Here is an 18,481-nt window from a genome sequence, read left to right as displayed (position 1 = left end):
TACTTGTAATATTACTAAAACTAATATTTCAATTCTACCTCTATTTGCATTTGCATATTGTTTTATTTAGGATAAATTTTGTGTAAAACCGTTACACATTTATTACTCCATATAAAAGATACAGAATGAGAATTTTAGGACATTTTTCATTTTCTGCATCTAATTTTTCAAAAAATTATTTTTTGTTAGAGAATTTAACAAAAAAAAATCAAATTCAATTACTTTCAATAAAATATGATTTTTTTTTTCAAAAACAGTGTTTTCTACTTGATAGGTTCTAATTTGAAAAAAATAATAATTATTTATTAATTTATTTCAATACATTGATACAACGTTGAACTGTTGAAGTGAACTAAACGTGCGCAATTTTTTTAATTTTTTTAATTTTTTAAAAATTATATGATGGGTTAAACTGTTTTAAAGTGATATTTAAATGGAAGGAAATGAAGTTTGAATAAAAAAAATAACAGAGGACCAAATTGATATTATTAGAAATCTAAGGGACATACGTGAAATTATCTTTTGAAATTTAATTTCATTTCCGAAATCCGAATGTCCAACGATTATAATAAAATCGATGCCTCCAGATCTGATGGCCATCATTTACCCATATACTCTAGAGAGAGAAAGTGAAGAGAGAGAGAGAGAGAGAGAGAGAGAAGCAGTGACTGAACTGTTGAGAGAAAAGCCTGAGCTTATCACCACTCTAGCTTCTGCAGAGAGAGATACCAATGGGAGAGGTAAAAGATTGAAGAATGGTTTCTATCATTTCTTTCTTCTTCTAAGTTTTCGTTACATTTTTATTTTTTAATTTTGAATTTTTTTGTTTGTTTTGGTGTGTAGGAGGAGAAGAAACCGGCTGAAAAGAAGGAGGACCCACCTAGCGCCGCCGATGGAGGTGAGAAGAAGGCCGAGGGAGAGGCAAAGCCGGCGGAGGAATCCAAAGACGCGCCGCCGCCTCCGCCGCCGCAAGAGATTGTGTTGAGAGTTTTCATGCATTGCGAAGGCTGCGCTCGGAAAGTTCGCCGGAGCCTTAAAGACTTTGATGGTAGTCTTTGTTAAATTAATTTAGATTTATAGCAAAACCACAAGAGAATGAAGAGATCTTTTCTGTTTTTTTTTTTTTTTTTTTTTTTTTTTTTTTTTTTTTTTTTTTAATTTTAATTATAGGAGTTGAAGATGTGGTGACTGATTGTAAGACCCACATGGTTGTGGTGAAAGGGGAAAAGGCAGATCCAGTGAAGGTGTTAGAGAGGGTGCAGAAGAAGAGCCACCGTCAAGTGGAGCTCCTATCACCCATCCCGGCGCCGGCGCCGGCGCCGGAGGAGGAGCCCCCGAAGCCGGCGCCGGAGGAAGTTGCTAAACCGGAGGAGAAAAAAGAGGAGGTTGGTTCATTGGATTTTTATGATTTTTTTTTTTAACATTATTTTATAATAATTTATATATATATATATAAACAAAACAATTTTGGTTGTAGCCTCAGGTGATTACAGTGGTTTTGAAAGCTCACATGCATTGTGAGGCTTGTGCTGAAGCAATCAAAAGGAGGATTTTGAGAATGAAAGGTGATTTCTTTTCTCTCTTTTTTTCTGCCTTTTTGTAATTAATGAAAATTGGCTTTATTTTGAGGTCTTTATCAATTTGCAGGTCTCTTTCATTTGTTATTGTATTTTGATTATGTCTGCTGGTAATTTAATAATAATTGCACTTTTTCACCTGCATATATTTCAAGAAAGAAAGATTTCTTTATTTTTTTTAAAAAAAAATTATGAATTATGACAGAGTAATAATTTTCTCTGATCCATCTTTAACTAGAATAAGATATGCATCGATTAAGATCCAGTTCAAACTCCAGTGCTGATACTTTGCAAGAAAGAATGATTCCTTTTGATTAAAAAAATCAGTAATTATTCTTGTGATATTCTATATCCTCAACCTTTCACTATCTGAACATTGACTAGATTACTAGAATAGTATATTCTTTCTTGGGTGTTCTGTTGAGTTCTCTTGATTGGGATCTAGCAGAGAATTCAAACCCAAATTAGTCATAGGAATCTGGAAATCAATCCATTGGGATTGGGTTTAGGGAAGTTTGTTTGTTGTTGTTGCCTTGTTGGTCTTCATTAACAGAGTTGAGTTTATGCGTGTAGGCGTGGAGAATGTGGAACCCGACTTTAAGGGCTCAGAAGTCACGGTGAAAGGGGTGTTTGATCCGCAGAACCTAGTGGACTATGTAGCGAAGAAGACAGGGAAACGGGCGGTGGTGGTGAAGGTGGAGCCGAAGAAGGAGGAGGGTGCAGGGGAGGGGGAGAAGAAGGCGGAGGAGGAGAAGAAAGCGGAGGAAGGGAAGGATGGTGATGGCGGCGGGGAGAAGAAGGAAGGCGGCGAAAGTGGTGGCGGGGAGAAGAAGGAAGGCGAGGGGGGTGTTGAATTGCCCGAAGACCCAAAACTGGAAATGAAAAAACATGAACTCTACTACTACTACCCCCCTATACAAGCTCAATATCACCATCAAAGGTTTGGTGCACAAGATGGTGGGTATGGCTATGGGTACCCACAGATGCCACAGATGTTCAGTGATGAGAACCCTAATGCATGTTCAGTTATGTAAATTGAATGGAACATGAGAGGGTATGTTAGTCACATGGTGGGGGGTAGTGGGTGGGGGGGGGGGGGGGGAGGGGTCCCTCCATGGACAAAAACTGTGGGGGCCATCTCTTCTTCCTTTGACTGGTTGTGCTCTGCATGTGGCCCTTGTCTGGGGCCTCATTTAGTAGTTTATGTAATGTCTGCAACCAGAAACTGTAGAATTTTTTGTGAGTTTTTATTATCACCTTTTGTCCTTCCTTTGCCTATGATGCTTGTTCCATACTAGAAATAGCCAGAGAAGTAATGTCTTATAGTACTTTGGTACTATGCCATATACTAGATTATGCACCTCCAGTTTTGCATCTTCTCCACTTCCATACTTGCAACTTGCCCATTTTCTTTTTACTTTTTATGATTTCAAGGGCAATTGGAAGATTATACTATGGCACATTGATATATATAGGAAAGGTTCGGGTGCGGGTATGGGGATAGTTTCCTGTGCGGTTGACGCACTTTAAGCATTAAAATGGCGCACCTTAAATACATAAATCACGCACCTTAAGAACAAAAATAAAGTATCTTAAAAATAAAGTATCTTAAGAACACAAACTACGTGCACCTAAAGCTTTAGGCTGATGCACTTTAAGTACACAACTCACGCTGAGTTGTGTGCTTAATGTGAGTAGTTGTTGAAACTTAAGGTGTGTGGTTTTCTTTTTTAAGATGCGTGGTTTTTGTGCTTAAGGTGCGTCGTGTTTCTTCTTCAAATCTAAAACAGAACAGAAGGCGGCAGAGGATAACGGGCACTCCTTGCCCGCACACCCTTCTCCCTTTTGAACTAAAAGGTCTGAGTCACGAGTATTTATTTATAGATACAAAAATTATTAATTGTAACTACAAAAGGTGTTAATCGTAAACACGTCATTTTTAGAATAGAGTACACAATGGAATATAAACCATAGTCTATGGTATAAGAATTGCTAAAGGGTGTTGCTATTTGCACCCCCTTTGACTAAAATAGGGTAAAAAGTACATTGAAAATATAAAAAGTTAAAAATTTATAATAAATACATAGGTGGTGCAAATAGCCTAATGGGTGGTCAAAATGCTATTTGCACCACCTTGTCAAACTTGTAATTAATACTTTGATAATTTAAAATTTAATTAATTAATACATTAAAAAAAAAAAAAAAAAAAAAAGAGAAAGAAGAAGAAGTCCTGTCACCTTCTCCGGTGAGAAGGCAGGGACTGCCTTCTCACCGGAGAAGGCAACTGGGCTGCCTTCTCCGGCGAGAAGGCAACCCAGTGGGTCGCCTTCTCCGGCGAGAAGGCAACCCACTGTGGGTCGCCTTCTCACCGGAGAAGGCAACCCAGGTAGTTTCTACCTGGGTCGCCTTCTCACCCTGAGAAGGCGACCCACTGGGCTGCCTTCTCACCGGAGAAAGCAGCCCAGTTGCCTTCTCCGGTGAGAAGGCACTCCTTCTCACCGGAGAAGGTGACTCGTTAACGAGTTTTTTTTTTTTTTTTTTTAATAATAACCGGAGAAGGAGTGCCTGGGTCGCCTTCTCAGGTGAGAAGGCAGTCCCTACCTTCTCACCGGAGAAGGTGATGGGACTTTTTTTTTTTATTTTTTTAATTAATAATTTGATTGTAAAAAAATATATAAAATAAATATTAATCTTTTGACCACATTAAATGATGGGGTGTAAATAGCATTTTTAGTTAGCACCACCTATAAAGTAGTTTGACCTATTATGTAGGTGGTGCAAATAGTAAAAAGGGGGGTGTGAATAGAATTTCCCTTGCTAAAACTTATTAACCTAATGATTCAAACGGCTAGTCTAAAAATTAGTGAGTTGGCCACTTGGCCTGTTGTCCTAACCGCTCAATGTTACTTTTTGTTTCATGTTTAGAACAAAATATTTAGAGTTTGTACGATAAATTGTTAAATATAATTTTAATAAATTATTATTTATGAACAATAATAATGAAAAATAAAAACTTTTTTATAATTATTTTATTATAAACATCAACAAATTATTTTTTATAGTTTAAAATTTTAATATAAAAATTTTATTTATATAATTGATACAAATGTATATAATAGTTACATTAGATTTTTGAGTTGAGATTTGAAATTAGAGATTTACATCGGTGAAATAATGTTTTAAATGTATATATGTTAATGTAAATGTGTTAATTCATTAAAATTGAAAATTGAAAATATTAATTTTAAAATATAAAAAATTATAAATAAATCTTATGGTAAAGTCTGATAACCTGTGATTTTCGAATTAAGACAAAAACAATTAGATCGATAAAAAATATTAACTCAGAGCGATATTCCCGATACCTTAATGGTTCGAACAAATTGGTCTGGAATCAAGTGAATCGACATAATTGGCATCCTAGGTGCACCATTTTGTATTAATTAAGATGAAAGAGTAATAGAATACTTTTAAAGTCTTCAACTGGGTGGATGGTTGCAATTTGTTAAATTCTATGGTGAGAGCAATAATATATTATTTTTGGGTCACACTTGTGTGAGATCGTCTCACAGATCCTTATTCGTGGGGCGGGTCGAATCGATATGCAAATGTTATACTTTATATCCGCAAATGTCATACTTATATGATCAAACGTAATACTAATCAGGAATAAAAATTTTGTTATAAGGAAAATGTAATACTTTTGAGGAAAAATGTAATATTTTTACATTTTGATGTAAAAGTATTATTTTCATCAAAAAGTATTGCATTTTCCATAATAAGTAATGTTGGTAAGTGCCCCTTACTTATAAGGGAAAATATAATAATTTTAAATTGAAATGTAAAAGTATTAAATTTACCCTTATAAAGTAACAAAAAGTTTATTCCTGATAGTATTACATTTAAGCATATAAGTATGTCATTTGTGCTATAAGTATTACATTTTCATATTGACCCGACCCGACCTATTTCACGGTGAGACGGTCTCACATAAGTTTTTGTCACTATTTTTATTCCGACAACCTTTTCTTTTTAGTAATATTAACCATATTATAAGGTAGTGACCTTGTATCGAGTGCCAACAAATTTCTATCTAAACGATTGGGAAAATGAAAAATTACACTTTTTTCTGAGTTATTTATGTATTCACATTTGTTTTCTCAATTATTTTAAAAGTGACAAGCTTTTCTCTATTTGATGTTAAATTGACATTTTTATCATTAAAATAATTATTTCATTTATTTTTATTCTCCAACAAATTATTGTTTATATGTAGGGATGACTATAATTCGATTTGAACCAAACCAAACACTATAGCAGCCAAACAGAAATAGTAGGATGGTTCTAGCTTATTATGAGTCAAAACCGAAAATAAAATAAAATAATTGTTGAATTTAGATTATTTTAAAAATAAAAATAAAATTTACAAAACTAAATAAATATATTTTGAATCGAAGTTCAAATCGAAACTGGAATCATAATAAATGTGTACAGGAACCGAATAGATTTATAAACATCATTTGTAAATGATAAATCTATTCAATTTCGATTCAAATTTATTCTGATTTCAGTTTCGGTTTGAACTGCCGGTTCAAAATTTATTTATTTATTTATTTATTTATTTTTATAAATTATATTTTCTATTTTAAAATAGTTTAAATTCAACAATTTTTTTTTTCAATTCTGAATTGTAACAAGAACCGTTCTTACTATTTCAGTTCGGTTGCTATACTATCCAGTTCGGTTCAAATCGAACTATGATCATCCTTACATATAAGTAATAATTGTTAGAGAGAAAAAAATAAATAAAATAATTATTTTAAGAGTAAAAATGCTCATTTAATATTAAAGGAGAAAAATCGCCACTTTTAAAATAGATGAAAGAACAAATGTAGATATATAAATAACTTAGGAAAAAAGTAATATAAAATTATAATGGGAAAATGGCACTTTTTCCCTCTGAGTTATATACTTATAGCATTTTTTCCCCCTAAATTATTGATTCCCCCTAAAATGTTAAATGGACATATTTACCCTTAAACTAAATATTTAATTTATTTTTTTCTCCAACAAATTATGACCATAATTTGGTTCAAACTAAACAAACACTATAGCAACCAAACCGAAATATTCCGATTACAATTTAGAATCGAAATTTGATATTTAGAGTTTATTAAAATCGTGAACTGGAACGGACGGTTCATGTTCCGAACTGAAAAAATAAAATACATTTATTGTTGAATTTAGACTATTTTAAAATAAAAAATAAAATTTTAAAATAAAGACGGTTCAAAATCGCGAATCAGATCCGGAACCGCCGGTTCACGGTTCAAGATTCAATTTTTTTGATACATAATTTTAATAAATCGACATTTAAATATTGGGTTCTAGATCTGAATTATAACCGTAAACTATTAATTCGATTGCTTTAGTATCCGATTCAATTCAAACCGAACCGTGGTCATCTCTACGTATACGCAATAATTTGTTGGAGTAGTAAAGTAAATAAAATGTTTACTTTAAGGGTATAAATGTCAATTTAATATATTAGGGAAAAAAAGTACCACTTTTAGAATAATTGAGGGGGCTAATATGCTTACCTAAATAATTGAAGGGAGAAAAGTGCTATAAGTATATAACTCAGGGATAAAAAGTGCCATTTTCCCAATTATAATTGAAGAGAACAAAAATGTCATTTTCCCATTGTGAAAATTGTAAAACATTCTAGAATAAAAGTAGTATCGTTTCGAACTACGAGTATAAGAATATAAGATATTTAACATATCTACATGACACCTGTCCTCTTAATTGTCATTCACTTGAATTTCTGTGGTGGTCAATGTCAATTATTATAACCGACTTCGCGGGTTTCTTTCTCCTTCGTGAAGCTTCTAGGAGGGCTACGAAGGATTATATTAAATATAGAGTTAATACCCAAAATCGTCCTCGACTATAGTGGTTTTTTTTTAATTTCGTCCTAAACGACTTTGGTGACCTAATATTGTCCCAGACTTTTGTGTTTCGCTCAATTTAGTCCAGACTTTTGTGTTTTTGCTCAATTTAGTCCCTCATTTGTTATTCTGTCCATTTGGTGTTAAATAAATAGACAATTCAGTAATTTTAATAATGGCATCTCTTTACTCAAAGACATGTGAACTGCGAAATCCCTTTTTTTTTTTTTTTACGAATTACTCCCAGAATTACTCCTAAAACTGCGAATATAAAATTTGATTTGCAGGTCCGAGAGTAATTCTGGGTGTAATTCGTACAAGAAAGAGGAATTTCACACTTCACAAGTTGAAAGTAAAGAGAGATCAATATTGACATTACTGAATTGTCCCTTTATTTAACACCAATTTGACGAAATAACAAATGGAGGACTAAATTGAGCGAAACACAAAAGTCTGGGACGATATTAGGTCACCAAAGTCGTTTAGGACGAAATTGAGAAAAACCACTATAGTCGAGGACGATTTTGGGTATTAACTCATTAAATATATTATTGTCATGTAGAACATTGAATTTTTTCCATTTTATTTTCACAATTTTTATTAATGACACTTTTAATTCTCAAATTTCATATTTAGGGGTTAGAGAACACAGAGTTTTTCATAAACTACTCGTGTTTATGTTTATTAAGCATTCATTTATGTTTGTTTATGAAGGTAAATGAATATAAATGAACAAATTTTAGAGTTCGGTTCATAAATTAACAGAGTTTGGACAGTTATAAACTCATTTGTTAAGAGTTCGTAAACAAACTCGTTTGTGTTCGTTTAATAATGTTTATGAAATGTTAATGAACAAGCAGGTTAAGCCTATATGTGTGTGTGTGTACGTATGTATGTATGTGATACAATATGTACGGAGGGGTACTCTACGGTACTGTACAGTCCTAGGTTAGTTCCGGTCTTGGATTCTATACATAGTCTTCTTGTTGGTTTAAGTACTTGAGCTCGAGATCCTCTGACAATGGGTGGATAATCTTTGGACATATAGTACTAGTAGCGAAGTAGGTGAAAAAGTCCCCCTCCAAGCAATAAATGCGGTATTTATAGGAGGGGAAATGGGATAAGCCTCAAGCCCTTGGCATAGAGAGCACGAGGTGCTCATGCACAGGCCTAGGTCGGGGCCGAAGGGCTTCTAGGCACGTGTCATGATATTTGTGACGAGACAAAATCACGCCTGTTCTCATTAGCTCAGACCGACCTAACGGGGTCTGTCTTCCCACCAGTCTCTAAGCGACCTGCGGGCTTGCTTAACAGAGAGATCGAATGACCTGGGAGGTTGGGAGACTGATAGACATGGTCGGGTCGTAACCCTTGAAAGGAGAGTACCCGTAACTGACCATCAGATCTACTGTCAGGTAATAATCAGTATCAGTATGTATGTATATATGTATTGTATGCATAATTATTGTATTATTTGTGAACAAAGATTATTTCTTGTTCAGTTCACGAATTAATTGTATTCATGAATATGTTCATATTTAGTGTTGTATTGTTCATTTCACGCCATTTTTTTCCCGCATGGCCGTGCCAATTGAAGGAGTTCAGCGCTATTTTTTATTTTTTCATTTTGATGTTTTAGCTTGTTGGTTGGAGATGGTCTAACCCCTTGCTTCCAATCCTATGAACTAGGATACAAGTGTTTGGAAAGTGGATACCAGAAGCACCAAGATCAAGACATCCTTAAATACCATTTAGTATAACACCCAAAGCCAAAGTCACAACCTAATGAGTAACTAGCGCCAACACAACATGACCTAGTGAGTTGTCTAACCAAGGCCTTATCAAGTATGTTTTTTCTCCTTATTAATTATTTCCCTTATTCTTCAACAATCACTCCTTGTTTTTTGTTTTTTTGTTTTTTGGTTTTTTTTTTTTTTTTTTTGGGGGAGGGGGGGTGGTTTCTCCAACTAACACCAAGTCCATATATTTTCTTTTTCTTATTTCCTCTTTAAATTTCCTTTTTTTTATTAAGAAAAAAAAAAAAAAAAAACAATGGTAGCCCCGCAAAGTAGCTAAGGATGACTCCAAGTCGAATCTCTTTCCCTTACAACCTTATCAATGTAGATTATAGATAAATGTTCATTTTTACATTCTTCTAAAAGGCTGAACCTCAACCCTACAATCATTATTGTGTGGACCATGAACCACACAAGTTGTGTGGACCATATTTGTCTATTATAAAATAATGTACATTCAGTTCAAAAATAATGTATATTCAGTACAAAAATAATGTATATTGTATACAGAGGATATACATTATTTTTGTTCTGAGTGTACATTATATTGTATAATGTACATTCAGTACAAAAATAATGTACATTTAGTATATTAAAAATGTAGTTTTTATTATGGTCCACATAACATTGTGTGGACCATGGTCCATACAATAATTTGCCCCAACCCTAAGGGCCCCCCACACCCCGGCCCGACAGAGCATTTGGGAGGATGTAAATCATGATGACTCAACTGGACATTAATCACAAAGGCTAGACCGGTGCCCATTGCGCACAAGGAGCCTCCCTCACTTTGAGAGGTTGCTCCCACACTGCCGTTGAGATAAATGTTCATTTTTACATTGTATTTATGAAAAGTACATTATTTGAATACTAAAAGTATAATATTTTGTATAATGTACATTCAATATACAAATCATGTATTTTTAGTATATTAAAAATGTACTTTTCATTATGGTCAATATAGCACTGTGTGGATCATTATTTGCTGTATAATGTTTGGTGGATCTCGGGTGCACAATATAATTTGTCAATTGTTATGCCATGGACTCGCGTCCACCTTGCAAGGTGGACCTAGGTCCAAAACGACACAGCTTTGCGCGTCTGGAATAGCGGTGTCGTTAGTGGCACCGTTTCCTCATCAGCCAATGATTTTTTATTTTTATTTTTTATGAATATAGAGTTATGCAATTGTGAATATTGAGATCTAAAATTGTGAATATTCATTTCTAAATTTGTGAATATATAGAGTTCTAAAATTGTGAATATAGAGTTCTAAAATTGTGAATATAGAGTTCAAAAATTATGAATATAGAGTTCTGCAATTGTAAATATTGAGTTCTGTAATTTTGTATATTGAGATCTAAAATTGTGAATATTCAGTTCTCAAATTGTGAATATAGAGTTCAAAAATTATGAATATAGAAGAACAAATTTCGAAGACAAATGGTAAGTTAACAGCAAGAAAGGAAACAATAAAAATAAAAATAAAAATAAAAACCTCAAACGGTATTGTTTTGAAGCAAAATGACTTCGTTTTAGACCCGAGTCCACAACATAATTTGCCATAAGGGAAAATTTCAATTTTGGTCATATGACTATAGGGGCTTTGTTAATTTCAGCACCTGACTTTCAAAAGTGTCAATTTAGTACCTTAACTATGCAATTTTTGTCAATTGTGGTCACTCCGTCCAAATTGCCGGACAAATTTTGCCGGAAAATTTTAATAGTTAAAATAATGAGGGTATTTTGGTCATTTCACACATCTTTTCTTCTTCTTCGGTGAATCCATCTTTTCCACCATTTTTCAGCGAGAACCAGGGTTGAAGCTGCCGCCGTCGCTTCATCCTTGTACAGTTTCTTCGAAGCGTGCTCAGGGTTCGGCGCCTGTCCGATAGTGGCCCAACACCGAACATCGATCAACTTCTTCACACTAGAGGGGAGCTTGATCTCGCAGTACCTGAACGAAGAGCTTGGCTCGGTCATGATCTTCGCTATGGTGCCCCATCCTCGGACTAGTTTTGGGCCTTGATCAGCCGTATCTCGAGGTTGTGATTCAGGGTCCCGCATCATCTTCAACGGCATGGACGACCCTACTTGGGAGCTGACATCGAGAGTGAACGATGAGAGTATCGAAGACGCCGAAGTCGCATCTGTAAAAATAAATTAACACTGGTTCTCGCCGAAAAATGGATTCGCCGAAGAAAAAGAAAAGAGGTGTGAAATGACCAAAATATCCTCATTATTTTAACTATTAAAATTTCTGGCGAAATTTGGCGGGTAATTTCGTCGGAGTGACCAAAATTGATAAAAATACATAGTTAAAGTACTAAATTAACACTTTTAAAAATTATATGCTGAAATTACCTATAGTCGTATGACCAAAATTGAAATTTTCTCTTTGCCATAATTTGTCATTTCCTCTTTTTCCTGCATGATGGGCTGAATCAACAAACTTTGTTCTTGGGCCTTTCAAACAAGTGCAGATCTTTTCAATTCCTTCAAAAAAAAAAAAAGAAAAAATCTAATGGCCCACCACTGATCCACCGCATTCATCGCCAACGCGAAATCGTATGGACAAGGTAGCAAGTAGCAACCCAATCGAAGCGACAGATTGGAACAGTATTCCATGGATGGGGAGAAGAAAATGTTCATGCTCTGATACTGCTCTGACACTTCTCCGCTGTTCTCATTATATTATGTGTTTTCATTTTCATTGTCATTTTTATTCTTTGAGCTAATTGATGACCCAACTGAGTGGGAGAAATTGATGTATGCTGGTTGAGAGAAGAAACCAAGAGATGGGTCGAGGGATCTCAGCTCTACTGCGCCCACGCTACCTTCTCATCTTCCTCCTCGCTTTGGTTCTCATATATTTCGCTTCCTCCTCATTTCACCAGGTTCGATTGTTTTTTTTCCTGGGATCTGATTTTTTTTTTTGTCACTGGGCTATGCTTGATTGGATTATATTTGAAGGGATTTTCTCCAAGTTGTTAAATTTTGCAACTTTCATCCCAATTTTATGACTACATTTGCGAATCAATTTATACACAAAGACATTGGGTCTATCATCTGCTCTGTGCTCTTGACCACAACCGTTAATTGAAAAAGTTGAAATCTTTAAGTTGTTTCTGATTAAAAATTTGAAGTTTTATTCAATTATTAGTTGCCCAGAACTGTAAATTTAGAATGTTCAGTGTCCACTGACAGTTGGGTATGAGCCTATGGAGGTTATTGCTTAGTTTTTTCCTCCACAATCTGCAGTACTTAGGTGTAGGTAGTCATTTCTGCACTTGTTTGGTTAGAAGCTTATGATAATAGCCAAGAACTAGTGTATGGAGAAACTTAAGGAGCAATTAAGCATGCTACTCTTTAGCTAGAGTAGTGATTAAATAATCATTTAGTAGACAAAAGGATTCTACTGGTAGGTTTTCGGTAGTTATGTCTTTGAACATTTCAAGTTATATGCTACATAATTTAGCTATTGAGGACATTCAGTTTCGTATATAATGCAGGATACTCGTTTTGAAAATAGATTGGGAGGAGTCTTAAGTAGATAGTTTATTATGCAGAAACAATGCTAAAAGTTCTTGTATGGTCTTATTTTTCTAATGTTTTGTATTTTTAAGTTGATCATGTGTAAAGGTCTATAAAGAAATGATGAATTGATGACTAATTATGTCACACTTTCTCGTGATCTGAAACATATGTAAAGTTCAATGTTCATTTATTGACAAATATTTTACATTAAGGAATTACTAAGTCTTTGATGTATTTTGATTCTTTTCAGAAAAAATAATATTTCTTCAACTTGTGATATTTTCCCTCAACCCAGTGTTTCACAATATTTCAAAATTTCTTATTTGTCTAGGAGGAAGAAAAGGTGGAGGAGGTGTTTGAAGTCACCCATAGAGTATTTTTGGATGTTGATATAGATAAGCAGCGTGTAGGTATGGACTTTTTTTTTTTTTTTTTTTTTGAATACTATTGACTCTATTACAATGTAGTATCTGTTCATACATACTTTCTCAACCTACTGAAGCACAAAGAGTCGAAGCCCCCACACTGGGGTTCGAACCTGAGACCTCTCATTTGAGGGGTCATAGTTATGCTACCCGACCACAAGGCCTTTGGACTTTTGTGTTGCATTTTTGTTTGTTCTCTTGTACTTACCTTGTAAAGTTGGAAGATGTGCTTAATTGTTCTTGTTTCGATTCAAGCTCTTCAAGTCTACCCCTTTTACATATTTTGGTTGCTCATAAGCTGTGTTTTAGTTAACTGTTATGCAAGATGCCAAGGATCATTAGTCATTGCTAATAATGGCTAATCATTCTCTATACAAAAGTAAGTGGTAGTGGATTATCGAATTATGTCCTTGAACTTTTTCATGTCTTGCAGGAAGAATTGTTATTGGATTATATGGCAAAGTTGTGCCAAAAACAACGGGTATGTCTTCAGGCAGTACCCTTTTTGTTCAGTGTAGTTAGTTTCTTGGTTTTTCTAGTTATATGTTTCTTGTATAGTTGTATAACACCTTACGCTTTCTTTTATGCAGAGAATTTCAGAGCTTTGTGCACAGGTATTTCTTGGATTGCCATGAATTCAAATCTTTCAAAGTTTTCAACTTTTCAGTTGTAAAGACTAATACCAATCTGATCCGTTTGTCTTATTTCAATCAGGGGAGATGGGGAAGACTGCTAATGGTATTACACTTCATTACAAAGGAACACCATTTCATCGCATAATACCTGGGTTCATGATTCAAGGTGGAGATATTGCATATCGTGATGGAAGGGGAAATGATTCCATATATGGTGGTAGCTTTCCTGATGAAAATCTCAAGATTAGGCATTCCCACCCAGGTCATTATCCACCACTATTTGCTAATCTCCTCTCTTTATGTCTATAAGACAAAAAACTAAATTCTTGAAGTTTATTCTTGACAGGTGTCGTTTCCATGGTGAACTTTGGACGTGATTCCAATGGCTGCCAGTTTTTCATAACAACTGTCAAGGCAAGCTGGTAAGGTTCTGGATGTGATTGCAGTATTGCAAGCTAACATTGGTATTGGAATGTAACTTGGGAATAACCATTTGGCTAAAACGTATTAGTCTCTGGAACCTTAAAAGATTTTAGGATATTTAGATAGAGTTAATTCCACCAGATGTCCTTTGTCTTTGGTGGCAATTCCAAATTTAGCCCCAGACTATCATTTTTGCCATTTAACATCGCAGATTATTATGTTTTGGACAATTTTAGTCCTTATGACTTTTCCTATTTTTAGTAAGGGCATTTCTGTCTTTTCAGATTTTTCTTTTGTTATTTTTTCTTGTTTCAACAGGTTTAATTGTTTTAGGACTTTAAGTAACCTCTGATTTCTGGTTGAAACCGGAAAATTAACAAAAGAAAAATATGAAAAGACAAAAATGCCCTTACTAAAAATAGGAAAGGTCATGAGAAGGACTATAAGTGTCCAAAACTTATGTATGGGTGTATGGGTCAATACATATATGATACTATATTGACATTGTCCAGGTTGGATGGGGAGCATGTTGTCTTTGGGAAAGTTATCGAAGGCATGGACACTGTATATGCGGTTGAGGGCGGGGCAGGAACCTACAGCGGAAAACCTAGGAAGAAGGTAATCATCGCTGATTCTGGAGAGATACCTAAGAGCCAATGGGATGAGGATAATCGGAGTTCAACGACGTAAGTATTATACACCAGCGGAGATTGGCTTCACTTTGGGAATGTGATGCCATCTCTTTAGTAGTAAGCTAATTATGAAGTCTAGTATTGGACTCTTTAACCATCAATTTGGGAAGCCATTATTGTTTTTTAATTCTATTCACTAATTGTGTGTATATTTCTGTTTAATGGATTGATATGTTCAAATTCCACTTGAATGACTGATGTTTTCGTTTGAGAGCAGAGAACAGTTTGATATTAACAGCAGAATATGATAAATCACTAGTTTAATTTTATTTTCAAGTTACTGATTTGTGTGCACATTATGTGTTATATTTTGGCTAATTAAAATTTCCAGTGACATTTTTTTAGATATAATATCAAAAAAGGGAATAGAGTCAAATAGACCCTAAACTTTGGGTAAATAAAAAAAATAATAATAATAATTAGTCTCATGAATTTTAAAATGTTGTCATTAAACAAATGAACTTGTTAACCAGTTAACTCTTGGTTACATGACCATTGATCTATTTTTGACCTGAATAAAATAATGAGCCACCTATAAAAATACATGAAACAAAATTCAAAAATCTTAACCCTAACCTAAATTCCCAAATCATGAATCACTTGTGTAGTTGTGTCTCTTCTCTCCTCTCTAATTTCCATGGACTTCTGCAATTGCAAACCCTAACTCTCTCCTCTCTAATTTTCATGGGGTTCTACAATTGCAAACCCTAAATTCCTAATTTCATAAATTTCTTTCCAAGTTGAGTATAAGCTGAGGACGACCATTGTATCATGATAACAAGCTGGACGTTCTTGTTGTTGGGAGTGGAAAATGAGCTTGTTACTAGCAAACATAAGCTTATTGTAGCAGACCAAAGACATTCTTTCACAAACAATGAGGAGTTGTAGGCTTGTAGCAGTCCAAAGTTTGTTGTAGAGAGGTAATAAATCTATACATTTTTCTTGATTGAAGTTTTCTTGTTCGCAAACCTCAAAGTATAGTGTTTTAACGGAATATAGTGTTTTGATAGTTGTTGGGATACTGTAGTAGACCTATTGAGATATAGGTATTGCACATTTGTTAGTAGAGATCTGGGTTTTTGTATATTTGATATGATATGATGGCAGTAGATTTCTTCGAGTAATGTCACTTTTAGATAGCTTTGTGATATAGTAGACGAAAGTTTGTTGTAGAGATGTAATAAATCTATACCTTTTTCTTGACTGAAGCTTTCTTGTTCGCAAACCTCAAAGTATAGTGTTTTAATGGAATATATTGTTTTGATAGTTATTAGCATACTGACATATTGTAGTAGACCTATTGATATATGGGTATTATACATTTGTTAGTAGATATATGGGTATTTGTATATTTGATATGATGACAGTAGATTTTTCCGAATGATGTCACTTTTGGATAGCTTTGTGATATAGGTCACCCATTATGGAGTCAATAATGGAGACAAATTGGGTTGGTGTGGTCTTCTTGAATGCATTTTACTTTGTTGTAGTGCATTTTACAAATTGGTAAAAAAAAAAAATATTAGGGCATTGTATTTAATTACGATTGAGACTTTTGAAGAATAGTATACAGTGTACTTGCAACATTTTTGCTACCACATTGTGTTGTAATTATGATTTAAATTTATGAATGCATTTTAAATGTTAGGTAACTAACTTCTTTTGTGAGGTGTGCAATTAAAATGTTGTTTTATTTACACTTGGAATGCATTCCATGTTGTTTAACATCTCTTTTTTCTACTATACATTTTAACATCTCTTTTTCCATGTTGTTTGTAGAATGCATTCCATAGTATAAATAAGAATACACCATGGCGACAGTTTCGTCCAACATACTATTATGAAATACATAAATAGTGAAGTGGAAAAGGTTTAATTAACTCTGATTATTTATCATATCCGATCCCCACCTATTGAAATTTATTAAAGAGAACCGGTATGATAAAATACAATCTCTTTCATTTAAATTACCCCATGAGCGTATGAAAAATCTATCGTGTTAAATAATGATAGTAGTATACTTCAGCTTGTTGACTTGGGTCGTAATTGGGGTAAAGTTGGCATACTTGTTGAGCATGGAATAGATACTGAGCTAGTTCTAGATTTTGCGTTACCAGAACCTGTACTTGCACTTGCATTAAATATTGTGAAGGCTCAATCAAGATAGCTAGTGAACAAGTTCAATTTGAAAAAGAGGGTGATGAAGATAGAGAAAGAAGTGGTATAGATTAGTTAATTGGTGATGATTTTAAGGGGGTGGTGGCCATTACAATGATGGTGAAGATGATGAATTTGTGGTTGAGGATGATTTGAAAGGGGGTGAAGATGTCTTTGTTGATGTTGAGTGCCATAGTACTACAACTAATGATGATGAGGAAAATGAAGGGCTAGAAGGGGAAGGGTAGAGGTTGAATATGAAGATGTAGGTAGGGATGAGCATGAAAAAATGCAAGTGAGTATTACGACTCTGAAGACCTTCTGAGTTATTAATCGAAAAAAATGAAAATTTAGAAGTATCATTTGAGTAGTTCAATAAGGCAACAACCAGATTCAACAACCTTTCTTATAATATCAATGTTGAGTCAAGTGAGCTTGAAGTGAGTACACTATATGCTGATGTAAACCAATTCAAGAAGGCTGTGATTAATTATGCAATATACTCAAAAGGAATATTCACTTGTTAAGTGTAATATTAGATCTTTATAATTTATATAAAATGGTATTATTAATGCAAACATAGGCGATATTATACAAATATAGCTTATTGAAAAAAAAAAAAAAAAAAAACTGTTTCGTCTTTGCCAGAGACGAAGAAGAAGTCTTCTTCTTTGTCTCCGGCGAAGACAAAGGGGCGACTTCGTCTTGGGCTATCTCCCTGGCCATGGAGATGGCCTGAGACTAGGGGGGTGCATTGTTAAATAATCCTTTATGCGCTATAACTTAAATGCGGAAGCACAATTAACAATGATCGCATGTAAATCAAATCAATCAACTAAACAATGTTCATGATCATGGACTTTTAATTAAATAGGAAAGATATGACTTACTTGGTTCCATTGAAGATGTAATCTCTAAATTGAATGAATCAAGAATATAATGCTTCACCTCTCTGATCCGTATACCTTATTCACCTCCTGATGATACGGAGACTAGAAAACTTAGAGATTTGAAACCGTTAAGATCCCTAGAGTTTTCCTGGGTATTTATAGATGTGATGAGAAACCCTCTTTCAAGAGGAATGGGGAACCTCCTTTAGGAATAGAAATCCCTTTAGGATTGTGAGACCCATAACCTTATCCATTATACATCTTTTAACCCTTATAAACTTAAATTTTAACAGAATGAGAGGGAGGGAATTTCACCCAGTAATTCCGCCTTTACACATCACTAATCATCAACATGAGTACCTTATGGAATTACAACCTTTATTATATAAATCCTTGTT

The 18,481-nt window shown here is 34.2% G+C and overlaps 2 protein-coding genes across 2 annotated transcripts; both read left to right on the top strand.

Moving 5' to 3' along the window:
- The first annotated feature begins 588 nt into the window (after window positions 1–588).
- Window positions 589–18,283, top strand: LOC109162830 (heavy metal-associated isoprenylated plant protein 7-like). The gene is made up of 6 exons (XM_019311529.1): window positions 589–740; window positions 844–1,048; window positions 1,171–1,385; window positions 1,478–1,565; window positions 2,151–2,639; window positions 18,273–18,283. The coding sequence occupies exons 1-5, from the start codon at window positions 732–734 to the stop codon at window positions 2,609–2,611; spliced, it is 978 nt and encodes a 325-aa protein (XP_019167074.1). The 5' UTR covers window positions 589–731; the 3' UTR covers window positions 2,612–2,639; window positions 18,273–18,283.
- Window positions 11,909–15,304, top strand: LOC109162831 (peptidyl-prolyl cis-trans isomerase CYP21-1). The gene is made up of 7 exons (XM_019311530.1): window positions 11,909–12,221; window positions 13,193–13,271; window positions 13,720–13,767; window positions 13,877–13,900; window positions 14,001–14,183; window positions 14,268–14,343; window positions 14,857–15,304. Exons 1-7 carry the CDS (start codon window positions 12,096–12,098, stop codon window positions 15,032–15,034), a joined length of 714 nt encoding a protein of 237 aa, XP_019167075.1. The 5' UTR covers window positions 11,909–12,095; the 3' UTR covers window positions 15,035–15,304.
- Window positions 18,284–18,481: the final 198 nt, after the last annotated feature.

The sequence above is a fragment of the Ipomoea nil genome, unplaced genomic scaffold (assembly GCF_001879475.1).
Source record: "Ipomoea nil cultivar Tokyo-kokei standard unplaced genomic scaffold, Asagao_1.1 scaffold2957, whole genome shotgun sequence".
Lineage (NCBI taxonomy): Eukaryota > Viridiplantae > Streptophyta > Magnoliopsida > Solanales > Convolvulaceae > Ipomoea > Ipomoea nil.
This window is presented reverse-complemented; position numbering and strand designations above follow the sequence as displayed.

Excerpts from the sequence above, each read along its gene's own strand:
- LOC109162830 (XM_019311529.1), top strand. Across the intron at positions 1,049-1,170 it reads GAGCCTTAAAGACTTTGATG|GAGTTGAAGATGTGGTGACT; the intron begins GTAGTCTTTGTT and ends TTTTAATTATAG. Across the intron at positions 1,566-2,150 it reads GAGGATTTTGAGAATGAAAG|GCGTGGAGAATGTGGAACCC; the intron begins GTGATTTCTTTT and ends TTATGCGTGTAG.
- LOC109162831 (XM_019311530.1), top strand. The coding sequence starts at position 12,096 with ATGCTGGTTGAGAGAAGAAACCAAGAGATGGGTCGAGGGATCTCAGCT. Across the intron at positions 13,272-13,719 it reads TATAGATAAGCAGCGTGTAG|GAAGAATTGTTATTGGATTA; the intron begins GTATGGACTTTT and ends CATGTCTTGCAG. Across the intron at positions 13,768-13,876 it reads AGTTGTGCCAAAAACAACGG|AGAATTTCAGAGCTTTGTGC; the intron begins GTATGTCTTCAG and ends TCTTTTATGCAG.